The 13,297-nt window shown below is 43.2% G+C and overlaps 1 protein-coding gene across 1 annotated transcript in view; it reads right to left on the bottom strand.

The window, feature by feature from the left end:
- Positions 1 to 763: 763 nt before the first annotated feature.
- Positions 764 to 13,297, bottom strand: part of LOC149309821 (ATP-dependent translocase ABCB1-like) — a 58,151-nt gene continuing 45,617 nt past the window's right edge. The window contains exons 24-29 of the mRNA XM_089531357.1: positions 9,719 to 9,859; positions 7,579 to 7,735; positions 5,445 to 5,642; positions 3,131 to 3,337; positions 1,469 to 1,615; positions 764 to 1,345 (exon numbers count right to left, since the gene is read on the bottom strand). Coding sequence (XP_089387483.1) covers positions 1,148 to 1,345; positions 1,469 to 1,615; positions 3,131 to 3,337; positions 5,445 to 5,642; positions 7,579 to 7,735; positions 9,719 to 9,859 — 1,048 coding nt within the window. The 3' untranslated portion in view covers positions 764 to 1,147. The remainder of the gene's footprint in view (positions 1,346 to 1,468; positions 1,616 to 3,130; positions 3,338 to 5,444; positions 5,643 to 7,578; positions 7,736 to 9,718; positions 9,860 to 13,297) is intronic.

Consider the following 13,297-nt stretch of genomic DNA (forward strand, 5'->3'; position numbering starts at 1 on the left):
CCTGGAAGCAGGATGACTAAATTGAGGTTCTTGTACTTTGGCTGCATGATGAGAAGGAATGACTCATTAGAAAAGGCAATGATGTTAGGAAAAGTGGAAGGCAGCAGAGACTGAGAAAGACTTCATGCCAGCCAGGCCATGGGCTTGAGCCTGCAGGATGTAGGGAGGTAGAAAACAGGGTTTTTTGAAGTTGTCTCATTCCCAGGGTTGCCATGAATCTTGTGGGAAGTTAACAACCACCACCTGCTCCATATTTAATAAGAACAAGTAATTTTACTATAACACTACTTAAGTGCCATCCACCTTAACATCTAGAAATTATATTGGGTGAAGAAGGCTTGTTCATCTGATGATCATGTTCTCAGTCCCTTTCCTCCAGTGATTGCTGCTGCGACAGTCAGAAGCAGGAGTTTGTTGTAGCTTCACTTGCTGACAGGAGGAGACTGGAAACATCATAATCCATGAGTTGGCAGCTGAACCAACCTCCTCTGCTTGATCTGGCTGTTGGCTGTTAAGGTAGGTTTGATGGAGGCAGGGCATTGGCCAGACATTACTTACACTTACATAAATATATAGCCAGTGTAGAACATCAGCAATAGAGTATTAAAGTGGGTGGCAAGCTGGTCTGGTTTCAGTTTTTCTCCAAAATTATTAATGAACTTAACTAGCTTTTCAAATTTTTTTTATTACTACTACAAAATCAAAGTCATTATAGAAAAAAACAACAAAGCTGTAACAAAGCAAAATATAAATAAAGTTCTCATTCCTCATAAACACATAAGCATGTTATACCTATACCTGTACAAACCTGTACATCACTTGATGGTTATGAAGACGTGGCACAGCCAGCCTCAACGACAACAAAGAAAAATAAGTTTGTGTGCTCAAGGGCTTGGATATACCTAATGTATTTGTGATTTTTTTAAAAAAATCTTTTTTTCAACAAACAATCCCCTCTCCTTCCTGCCATATTATAGTACTCTCCGTTTTAAAAGTCATTTGCCATATGGAATGGAAAATAAACAAGCCATAAACTCCTTTGGCCAGCCAGGACAGGCATATGGTTCTTTGCATCTTGCATCACTGCACCACCGTTGTCATATGTTCTATTTCTGGTGTATAAATAGAGTTAATCTTACAGCCTAGGCTAATGGGGTGCTTGTGTATTGACAAGTGTATGATAGAATCCTTCTAGGGCCAGCAGTTGGCTGTGAGTTCCTTTTTCTATTACATTGCCATTCTGGATGACTGCTATGATGTCTGAATTCTGAATAGTTGACAATCTATGGGCAATAACAATGCAGGTTCGACCTTTTCTAGCTTCATCCAAGGCCTTCTGGACAACCTGCAGGCAAAAACAAAAGACAAGCATCTTTACAATGACAGCACAAATAGAACACACAACCCCTTTAGATAAATATTAACTATTCAACTATTTATTAGAGATTAAAGGTGAAGGTTTACAAACCTTTTCACTTTCCGTGTCAAGAGCTGATGTAGCTTCATCCAAAAGAAGAATTGCTGGTTTTCGGACAAGGGCACGAGCAATGGCTATTCTTTGTTTCTGTCCTCCTGAAAGCTGGGCTCCTTTATCACCTACCCGAGTATTGTATTTCTGTAGTTTTTTGTTAAACAAAAGATAGACCACAGGCTATGTTACATTTTGTGAAAAATTACCAAGTTGCAAGGCAATATTAAAAGTCTTATGCAATGTGCTGTACAAAGATAGAAATAAATGAGAAAATAACAATGTAACATATTTAAATTAAATTTTAAAAGTTTTATAATATAGCATGATATCCTGGTCCATTCCAAGTCATGATATTTTTGTAATCTTTTTCAAAAGGAGGTGAGTTTCATAGGTTTTTTTTCTGGATCTAGAGAATTCTGCAGTCAAATATATGGTTTTAGGCCTGGCAGATAAAATGCCTTTTTGCCCAGCTTCAGAGAAACAGGGCAATCAAGAAGATTACACATGCCTTCCTTCCTTCCCTCCCTCACTCCCTTTAATGAGAAACTGAAAAAGGATGCAACATATCCTTAATATTTTATAGATGAAAATGGAGACATGGGTAGCTAAGGTACATCAAAGTGTGGGTAAGAAGGCATTGAGGAAGAATATACAAGTTAGGAGAAATTGCAGCAGTTTATTTTTGCCTACGGTAAGTCTATTGGGAGAAGCAAGACTCTACCTCATCTTCAGTCTCATCTTGTCTCCTCTCCCTGCTGCTCAGATTTGTTCGGAAGGGGTTTGTCATTACCTTTCTCTAAAGGATGAGATTTGCCCATGGTTACCTAGTGGGTTCCCAAGGTTGTGTAGGGATTCAAATTTGGTATCTCAGAATCTTAATCCAACACTCAAATCAATATACCACAGTGGTGTCAAATACTAATATCATTGATCCTAACTGGGACTAGCAATCAGAGCTAATTAATTGCTACCCTGTCTTTCTCTTGGGACAGGACTCAGAGCTAAAGACTTAGAGGTATGAGAAAGGCTTTTTGTTGTTGTTATATAAAGATTGTATTAGTTTTTGAGAGGATGCATTATACATTTTTTTTAAAAAAGGAAAAGCCACTTAAAGAAATCCTTCATTCTTCAATTCTTTTAGCTCCACATTATAAAAGAGCAATTTCACCATTCAACAGAAGCAGTAAATTTTCAGTTCAGAAGGCCACAGGATCTGTTTTCACCATGCTGCTCAAATAAGCCAGAAATGTAGACAAGCCTGTATCCTACCAAAATCAACTTGATCTGTGCCCAGATTAAGTGCACATTTACTAAAATGTCAATTCCCTTGTATAAAATGCTTTCTGTGGGATAGGTGTCTACAGGAATTCATGTTTAGATATTTAAGGCTGGAATTCCAAGCATAGTTAGGTTGCAGGGAGACCAATCTTTCCAAGCCAATATGTATGCTTTCCAAGCTTATATGCTAAGGACTGGGCTGCAGGCTTGAAATGGGCTTCAAACACACCTTTTGCTAGATTGTGACCCAGTTATTTTCAAAAGAATGTCAGTAAGACACAGATTTGCAGTAATGCTCTTTTTGTGTTTTGCTGTTCAATGAAGATGAACCATGCCAAGTGAGAGAGATGTTTTTGTTGAGAAAGAAAGTGATAAACTAACCTCTGGGAGGTTTTGTATAAAGTTATGAATGTTAGCTGCTTTAGCTGCTTCTTCAACTTCTTCCTGGCTGACCACTCTGCTGTTGTCACCATACTGGATATTCTCCGCAATACTGCAGTCAAACAGAATAGGTTCTTGCTGTACAAGCCCCAGTTGAGATCTTAGCCACTGAATATGCAGAGATTTGGTATCCATTCCATCTGCAAGCTGCAAATAGGAAGAGAAGTTTAGAAATCCTCGCTGCAAAATTCAAAATGAGATCCTATAGACCGAATTTTGAAAGTCCAAAAAACTGACAGCTTAATTGATTTTAATAGATAATTTACTAGTAACATATGCATCTGTATTCATTTTAATGTACTGCTTCCAATATGCAGCATTGGAATTTTGTGTATTTCTGTTATTAGGCTTACATATAACTACCTATAGCCACATTAACTATGTCCAGTTTTATGAAGTTTGGAGAGGGAGGATATATATGTGTGTGTATTTGGAAGCAACTTTTCATACACAGTGAATAAGACATGTAGCCCTTCATGTTTTAGGTGATGTTGTAACTATGATTTGCATGCAAAGCAACTGAAATGCATTTTATTTTAAACTGAATAAGACTAAATGCAAGCATCAGTTGTCTTATTAAACTCAAAATCTGTCATTTTAAACATCTAAATGAATGAATAAGACAGTTGAGGGAAATATTTATGTCAGCCTATAATGGTTACCAGCCATTTGTATTGGTTACTTCAAGTGATGCTATCTCTGTACTCATGTGTGATCAGCTATTGTGTTGGTCCATAATAGGTACTTGGGACAGAACCTGTCTCTAAGTTGGCCCCACAGTTCTAATCCTTTGGCTCATATTATTCCCCTTCACATTTTACCCTTAGGCTCTCTCTATATCTGGTATTTAGGCCTCAAATGGTTGTGTTGCTCATTAAATTAAAACATCCAAACATAGTTGTAAACATAAGAACTGTGAAGATTTGTTATACCAGCTAAAGTAAACATCTAACCTTATCTGGTTCCATATACAGAATACACTAACACCTTAGTTTCAAACAAAATAACACTTCTCTCTGAACTCCTTCCACATTCTCAGCTCTGAAAACTGTATTCAGATACCATTAGTTCCTCATATCCTAGCAAAATTAACTAACCAGCCCTAACCAACTCTTTTATAAACAAGCTTCTAGGTTACATTCCCCCGCCCTCAGATTCCATGAGCTGCATTTGGTTCTCTTTACTCAAGCTTGCCCAGCTTCCCTGCTTCACAGTACATTAATATTAGTAGATACTAATTATTAATTTATTATTTAATACTAATTACTAATATCTACTAATTAGTATTAATACATACTAATCTATTAATTAGTGTTTTGTTATGGTACAGTACTAGAGTTCTGTGAGAGAAAAGGCTAAATGTCTCACAAATACTACAATTTCCAGAATTCCACAGCATTGGGTTATGGCTATTAAAGTGGATTATTTCTGCAGTGCATATGCAGCATATGTTACTAGGAAGCAGTTGTGACTCCTATGTCAGTAGACCGATTAGCATACAATAGGACCCCTATATCCACAGGACCAGAAACTGTGGTTTCATTTACCCACGTCCAAAAAAAGTCTCTCTAGGCATCTGGAGGTCCTCCAGCATGACACTATGGTTGCTGGACATATAGAGTTTGTCATGATCTGTGATTTTTACTATCTGCGGTAAGTCTAGGAACATATCCCTCATTGATACATGGGTTGTACTGTATTCAGTAGGTTCTGTATTTTAGTTCAAATTTTAAAAGAGGTGTTTGAAGTGCTGAATCTATTTTGGGGATAGCACCTTGGATATAGCTCTGTTAAAATATGGTCTAAAACCTGGTGGGTTCACTACCTCTCTGATATGGAAGCCACCAGCTAGCTCAGTAGGATGCCAGTGAAAAGCAATAGCAATAGCAAGTACATTTCTATACTGTTTATCAGTAAACTAGCACTCCCTAAGCAGTTTACCATGTGTAAGCCAATTGCCCCCAACAAGCTGGGTACTCCCTTTACTGATCTACAAAAGGATGGAAAGTTGAATGGACCTTGTATGTTATCTTCACCCTGGTCATAACATGTGAAAATACTTGCTTGTATGGATTGCTGTCATTTTATTGTGAGTTTCTACAATCCTGCTCCTCTTGGGAGTGAGTGGAGAGACTCAAAAGAAACAAGCAACTCATAAAAGCAACTGTATGCATTGCAGGAATGGTTTATTGAAGAGATATTTTTGCTGTTCAGTTTGTTCCAGACTAAAGTATAAGCACAGTCACTGACTCACCACTTGTCCTGATCCTGGGTCATAGAATCTCTCTAGAAGCTGAATGGAGGTGCTTTTGCCACAGCCACTGCTCCCCACCAAGGCCAGAGTCTGCCCTTTGTTAACCTTTATATTGAGCCCTTGCAAAACCTGAACTTCTTGTCTGGTTGGATATACAAAATGTACGTCCTTGAATTCAACATTGCCTTCAAATTTCTCCTGTTGAGGGGAGAAAAAGAACATAGAAATATATATTTTTGTATTTTTTAGGAAACAAAAACAGTAATCCGGGGAAACAAGACACCTGTCTCTTCATCAGACATTGAACAAAAGAAAGTAGTTGTGTCTTCTCCATTCCTCACTCCAGTAATAGACAAATCCTTTCCAAAGGGTTGGGAGTCCTCCCAAACTGTATAGAATGCAGTGAAAGTGGGGAAACCTAACCCAAATTGAGTAGGAACACCTTGAACAAGTGCTGTGGCACTTAACTTTTGTGCCACCATCTTGCAGAGCCTTGTAAGAAAGTCTGCATTGTTCAAGGGGGGGGGGGTTCTTCCCAGAGAGGATTTAAGATAAACTGAGCACAGCCAAAGTATCCATGCAACTTTAATCTTAGATGACCCAGTTAAATGCCAGACCTTAATCTGATTAAGATTCTGTGGCAAGATCCAACATGACAGAATTGGAGGAATTTTGTCAAGAAGAAACAGCAAAACTTGCAGCATCCAGACATGCAAAGCTGACAGAGACTGCCCAAGAGGACATTGATGTTAAGTCTGCCAGAGGTGTTTCCACTCCATACTCAAAGAGGGGAGTACTTATGCAATCTACCAATTCTCCTCTGCTTTTGTTCACTTAACTTTTGTGTCACAATAAAACTATTTTGCACATTCACAGTGTTGAATATCTTGTGTACATCAAATAAAAACAATGCCAATTCAATCCACATCAATTCCAGCTTGTATCACAACAAAATGTGGAAGACATTATTAAAGAAAAAAATCTTTCTTTCCTGGATAAAAACACCAAACTGCCAAAACAATTCTTCTCTGTTGATCTTTATAGCATCAATATCATATTATTTAAAATTTGCTGAAGACAAGAATAATTTATATCCCCCCATTTCTAATGAATACTCTTCTAAGACAATTTATATGGCATTTATTTCTTGATTTGGTTTGTGCATCACCTGAACCAGTTGGGAAGATTGCTACCAATTTGAAAAATACATTTCAAATGGTCTGACTAAAAACCTTGGGTACATGGAATACAGGTAATTCACTTGGGGGGCAGCTCTGAGGGACAACCCAATTAAATTTTCATTGGATTTTCACCAGATTTGGAGGGTGAAATGCAGGTGATATTCAATCAAAATACAGGTTATGCGGCATACACAAAAAGGTGGAGTGTTCCCATTTTTTAAAATTTAAACAGAACAGTGAATTACATCATTTGAGCCACTTCAGTGAATTGAAGTAAAAAAAAAATTAAATTTACTGAAATTTTTCTCTGTCCACATAAATAAAATTTACTTGCTTGGGAATGGCCTTGGGAAGCCTGGCAATAAATAACTACTTTAACAGAAGTAAAGTTTCTATCAGCCTGATATTGCATCACACATAAATGGTTGGATCTTTTCACAAAATTTGGAATAGATATTTGGGATGTTATGACTTAACATATAGGTTACATTGCATGTGTGACATTCACTTTTTGGTGCCCCATGGGCAGCTCCAAATTCATACAAACTGGTGTCTTTAGCAGTGAATTGGAAGAGGTTCATTTTCTGAAATACAGCTTCAACTAATTAACAACACGAGGAATGTTTTAGCATCCAAAATGATAGGCATCTTCCATCAGCTGTAAAAATTGCCTGTTTTTTCAGACCAAAGCTAAAGAAATCAAAATAAGCAAATATTGTGTGTTTGTTGTGTGCCTTCAAATTATTTTCCAGCTTATGGTGACCCTAAGGCAAACCTACCATGGGTTTTTTTTTTTTTTGGGGGGGGTAAGATTTGTTCAGAGGCAGTTTGCCATTGCTTTCCACTGAAGGTGACAGCATATACTGTTGCCTATTTATTGTAACTCTAATAGAAAGGCATAACAGTTGATTTAATGAACTCAAAGGAATAAGTATTGTCTTGCAAGACCTTACCGGTTTTTCACCCTCTTCGCTATAGCTGTCAATTAATGGCTTCCGATCCAAAAGCTGGAAGATTCTTTGGGCAGAGACTTTAGATTTGCCAAAATCAGGTGCAATAGAATTAGTCTGGCCAACATTCATAGAAGCAAAAATCACTGAAGAAAAGACACTGGAAATATAAAAATATAAAAATTAAGGAGCTACCGGTATATTAGAAAACAAAATATAGACCTCTAACATCATTCACACTTCTGAAGTCAATTGCAAATGACGATGTATATGGTGAACTTAGTTGTAGCATTTGACTGAATATCACCCTGGACCCTCAGATACAAGGCAGAATATAAATATTTTAATACAATAACAAAGTAACTAAATAAGAATAGTCCTGTTTTATCACAGCCTTTGAACTTACTATGTGATGTTCCGCTCCATAATACTGCCAACATTGAATCAGCTTTAAATACTATATTGTTTGTTGCATATCTATGTTGTCATGTATCTATGAAAACCTATACCTATACAGCACCTGCAACATCACAGAGGCTTCCTGAGAAATTCAATGTGTTCTGCCTAAGAATGGGGTGGTCAGCCTCAATCAGGATACAAGCAGACTGGATTTCAAGGAAAGTTACTTATTCTGGTACTAACAGAGTTGACATTTTATTGCATGGATTTTTCAACTCTTTGTCTCCCAGTGCCCACATTATCAAAGAGGGGAGGTGCCTACATTAATATCCCTCCAGACTAATTTAACTGACAACAACAAAAAACAACATCTTGACAAAATGTAGGCCCGTGACTCTAACATTATCATCATCATCATCATCATCATCATCATCATCATCATCATCATCATCTCTAACTTTTCCTGTAAGATTTTTAGCACCTTTGCCTGATGAAGAAGTCATTGGAACTTCAAAAGCTTATAAGATTTTGGATGTTGTATTTGGACACAGTGAGTGTGTTCAGTGCAGCCCAAGATAAAAAATTATCTGTAGTACAAGAGCTCACTATTATTCAAGTGAGCTGACAACTCAAGAAAACATTATCTGAGGCTGCAAATCCTATATATACATACTGGGAGTAAGTCCCATTTAAATGAGTACAGGCACCACAGGATTGTGCTCTGAATTATTACAAATGTTACCAAATGAAAGACTATTCTCTCACCAATGATCTACCAGTCCATAGAAGGAAATGTGAAAACCACATTATTGGTTTGCATTGCCCGCAGAGGGGAAGTGAAAATTCTTGCCTTGTTTTTGCCTAGACATATAAAGCGACAAGTCCAGGGAACAAACTTGATTCTTTCCCTTTGTACTTCTCTGGGATAGCAGAACTTACATTTCAAGAGCAACATGAACATTCATGCTTCCATGTGCTCTCTAATTATCATCAAAGGGCTACTGGGTTACCAGCAAATACCAGTTTGAATTCTATTGGCCAGTCCCCACTAAAGTAAACTCACCAAATCAATTGTTAAATCATGAGTTAACACAGAGGTAAACTCCATTAATTCAATGGTACTGTCTAGGCAGGATTAACAGTAGGATTCAGCCCACCAACATTAAATCTTTAAGAACATTTTAAAAGCTTTGTTGGATGAGGTTAAAGGTCTATCTATTCCTGTTTCCCACAGTGACCAACTATATGCACTACAAATACAGTGTTAAGATAATAAATCTTTCCATAGCTGCTATCAATAACTGACATTCACTAACTGTCTGCTTCTGAACAGGGAAGTTCCACTATAGCTAACATAGTAGTAAACAGAAACATAGCTGTGTTAGTCTGGAATATCAGTGTCCAAAAGGATTTTGTAGTACCTCTAAGACTGCAAACAAAAGAAGTTGAAGAATAAGCTTTTATATGCTTGGTTTGAGGATGTAGGCGAAGTCTATGCAAGCTTATGCCAAAACATCTTTCACTCACAGTCTTAAAAGTGCTACAAGATCTCTTTGCATAGTAGCAGTAGTAGAAAGTATCCAAAAGATTTATCTTCCATGTTGTAATTTCTTTCACCAGATACCATGTTGTCCACTTAGAGATGGACAGTTCCATTGCACATTTGTTTTTAAAAACCAATCAGTGTTTGAATATCTTGGTATAACACAATATGAATCTTTAGAAACTCAAATGATAAACTCACATAAAAAGTTGTTCGAAGTTCATGAAGCAATGGGTGATAAGCCATGCTCCAAACCTGAAGACAGCAGCATTTATAAAAAAGTTGGTACTATTGGATATTGCATATGACAGTCCACTAAGAGGAGCTTTCTTCAGAGAATCCCTAATAGGAACAAAAGCCAAGAGAAAGAACCACAATTCATTATGAAAAAAAGAGGAGAAGGAGAGAGAAAAATGTGTGTGGGGCACTGATACCAAATTCTCTAAGAAGAGTAACATTGCCCATCTGCACCTTACATAAGACATGAATCCTCAACCTTTGATGGGATAAGGGAATCACACCTGTTGGCTCATCTCCCCTACATCTATCCCACCTTGGGATGTGGCTCATATGTTCTTGCTAGACAAAACGTATATTATACAGTTCCAACTATGTAGGTCCAGTAATGCAGTTCTTACCAATCATGACTGAGCAAATAGGTATTCAAGTGTGCTGTTAATGGATTCTATGTCTTCATCGCTTATAAATTGTGCCCAGTTATGAGCTGAGAACTAGAGCTTAGGAAGATGAGTCCAAATGTTGGGTGGGTGCATGCTCGTGCCCCAGTGCACACTGACTATATTATGCTCCGCTTAATTTAAATTAGCTTGGATTGCTCTTTAGCAGGGGTAGGCAACCTTTTTGAGCCGGGGGCCGGGTTGGTGTCCCTCAGGCGACTGGGGGGCCGAAGCCAGGGGTGGAGCTTCAACCCTCCGGGGCGGGGCCACATGCGGGGGGTGGAGCTTCCACCCTACGGGGTGGGGCCGCGTGCCAGGGGAGGAGCTTCCACCCTCCGGGGTGGGGCCACATGCCAGGGGCGGAGCTTCCACCCTCCGGGGGCCAGGCCTCCCCATCTTTGCTGGCCCCTGACGGGGCCCCAGGCCCCGTCAGAGACCGGCAAAAAAGCTGGTGGGGGCCACCAGCGCTGGAGGGCCCCCTGGAGGGCCCCAGCGACGGCACCGGGCCTCCCAGAAGCCCCCTGCCGCCGTCGGAGCCCTCCTGGAGGGCCCCAGGGATGGCAAAGGGCCCCCAGAGGCCCCCTGCCGTCCCTCGGAGCCCTCCTGGAGGGCCCCAGGGATGGCAAAGGGCCCCCCAGAGGCCCTCTGCTGCCCTCGGAGCCCTACTGGAGGGCCCCAGGGATGGCAAAGGGCCCCCAGAGGCCCCCTGCCGTCGCTCGGAGCCCTCCTGGAGGGCCCCAGGGATGGCAAAGGGCCCCCCAGAGGTCCCCTGCCACCCTCGGAGCCCTCCTGGAGGGATCCAGGGACTGCAAAGGGCCCCCCAGAGGCCCCCTGCCGCCCTCGGAGCCCTCCTGGAGGGTCCCAGGGAGGGCAAAGGGCCCCCCAGAGGCCCCCTGCTGCCCTCGGAGCCCTCCTGGAGGGCCCCAGGGATGGCAAAGGGCCCCCCAGAGGCCCCAGCCGCCCTTGGAGCCCTCCTGGAGGGCCCCAGGGATGGCAGCAGGCCCCCCAGAGGCCCCCTGCTGCCCTCGGAGCCCTCCTGGAGGGCCCCAGGGATGGCAGCGGGCCCCCAGGAGGCCCCCTGCCACCCTCGGAGCGCTCCTGGAGGGCCCCAGGGGCGGCAGCGGGCCCCCAGAGGCCCCCTGCCACCCTCGGAGCCCTCCTGGAGGGGCCCAGGGATGGCAAAGGGCCACCCAGAGGCCCCATGCCGCCCTCGGAGCCCTCCTGGAGGGCCCCAGGGACGGCAGCAGGCCCCCAGGAGGCCCCCTGCCGCCCTTGGAGCGCTGCTGGAGGGCCCCAGGGGCGGCAGCGGGCCCTCAGAGGCCCCCTACCACCCTCGGAGCCCTCCTGGAGGGCCCCAGGGATGGCAGCAGGCCCCCCAGAGGCCCCCTGCCGCTCTCGGAGCCCTCCTGGAGGGCCCCAGGGACGGCAGCGGGGCCCCCAGAGGCCCCCTGCCGCTCTCGGAGCCCTCCTGGAGGGCCCCAGGGACGGCAGCGGGGCCCCCAGAGGCCCCCTGCTGCCCTCGGAGCCCTGCTGGAGGGCCCCAGGGACGGCAGCGGGCCCCCCAGCGGCCCCCTGCCGCCCTCGGAGCTCTCCTGGAGGGCCCCAGGGATGGCAGCAGGCCTCCTAAAGGCCCGCCGCCACTGCCGCCGCGGCTGCCCATCGCAGCTTTTCGCCGCTCTGGGCGCCGCCATTTTGGGTGGCAAAATGGCGGCGCAGTCGCGCGAGATTTCGCCACCATTTTGGGCGAAAAAATGGCAGCGCCCATAGCAGCCTCTAGGGCTATGGGCGCCGCCATTTTTTTGCCCAAAATGGCGGGGGGAGGTCGCGCGAGACTTCGCCGCCATTTCGCTGCCCAAAATGGCGGAGCCCAGAGCGGCAAAAAGCCATGACGGGCGGCGGCGGCAACAGCAGCCAGGGGCCAGGTGGCAGGCCTCCGCGGGCCGCATCCGGCCCGCGGGCCGGAGGTTGCCGACCCCTGCTCTTTAGTCTCCACAATTTATTCATATAAATTATTGGAACATGAATGTGAATGAGGGTGGTGTAACAGTTTGAGTGTTGGACTATGACACTAGAGACCAAGGTTAAGATCTTGGCTTGGCCATGGAACCCACTGGGTGACCTCGGGCAAGTCATTTCTGACTTACGGTGATCCTAAGATGAACTTATCATGTGGTTTTTTTTTGGGGGGGGGCAAGATTTGTTCAGAAGAGGCTTGCCATTGCCTTCCCCTGAGACTGAGAGAGTGTGACATGTCCAAGATCACCAGTGGGTTTCATGGCTGCGTGGGGAATTGAACCCTGTGTCTCCAGAGTCATAGTCCAACACTCAAACCACTATGCCATGATTTCCAATTACTAGTATTAAAATAAAGGAAGTAGCAACTTGATCACATGCAATGGAGGAAGGCAAATGCTGTGACTTTCTGCTTAGGGCTTAACTAGATTTGTCAGAATGCTCCAGGCTCTTCCTGGAATATTCTGGCCCCAAAGTCCACCTGAATCCTCCCTTTACCTGCTGCAGGTGTTTAGTGAATGATGGGTGACTGCCCTCCCATGTCACTGGACATCTCATTCTGACCTCTTGCATCCACAGAGCAACTCAGCAAGGATGCTGACAGGGACCATATGGGAAGGTTGTCATTGCAATGTTTTTCTCCTAGTTTTTTGGAAAACCTGGAGCAAAAGGTAAGCCTTTCTAATGAAGAACAAATGGCGGAAAACCCAAACTGGATGTAGGCTTTGTGTAAAGAGCTTGGCCTGATTCAGGGCTTTAGGGCTATGTAGTGTGTGGTGTACTGGTTTGACTGTTGGATTACGACTCTGGAGATCAAGGTTCAATTCATGGCTCAGCCATGAAACCCAGTGAGTGACCTTGGACATGTCATAGTCTCTCAGCCTCAGGGAAAGGCAGTGGCAAACCTCTTCTGAACAAATCTTGCCATGACAACCCAATGATAATTTCATCTTAGGGTCACCATAAGTCAGAAATGAGTTGTCCAAGGTCACCCAGTGGGCTTCCATAGTCGAGCCAAAATTTGAATCCTGGTCTCCAGGGTCCCACTTGAGCTTAAAAACTCACTGGGTGATCTTGGGCAAGTCAGTCT

This window comes from Sceloporus occidentalis, unplaced genomic scaffold (genome assembly GCF_023333645.1).
Source record: "Sceloporus occidentalis isolate IW3139 unplaced genomic scaffold, rSceOcc1.0.p SCAF_7, whole genome shotgun sequence".
NCBI lineage: Eukaryota > Metazoa > Chordata > Lepidosauria > Squamata > Phrynosomatidae > Sceloporus > Sceloporus occidentalis.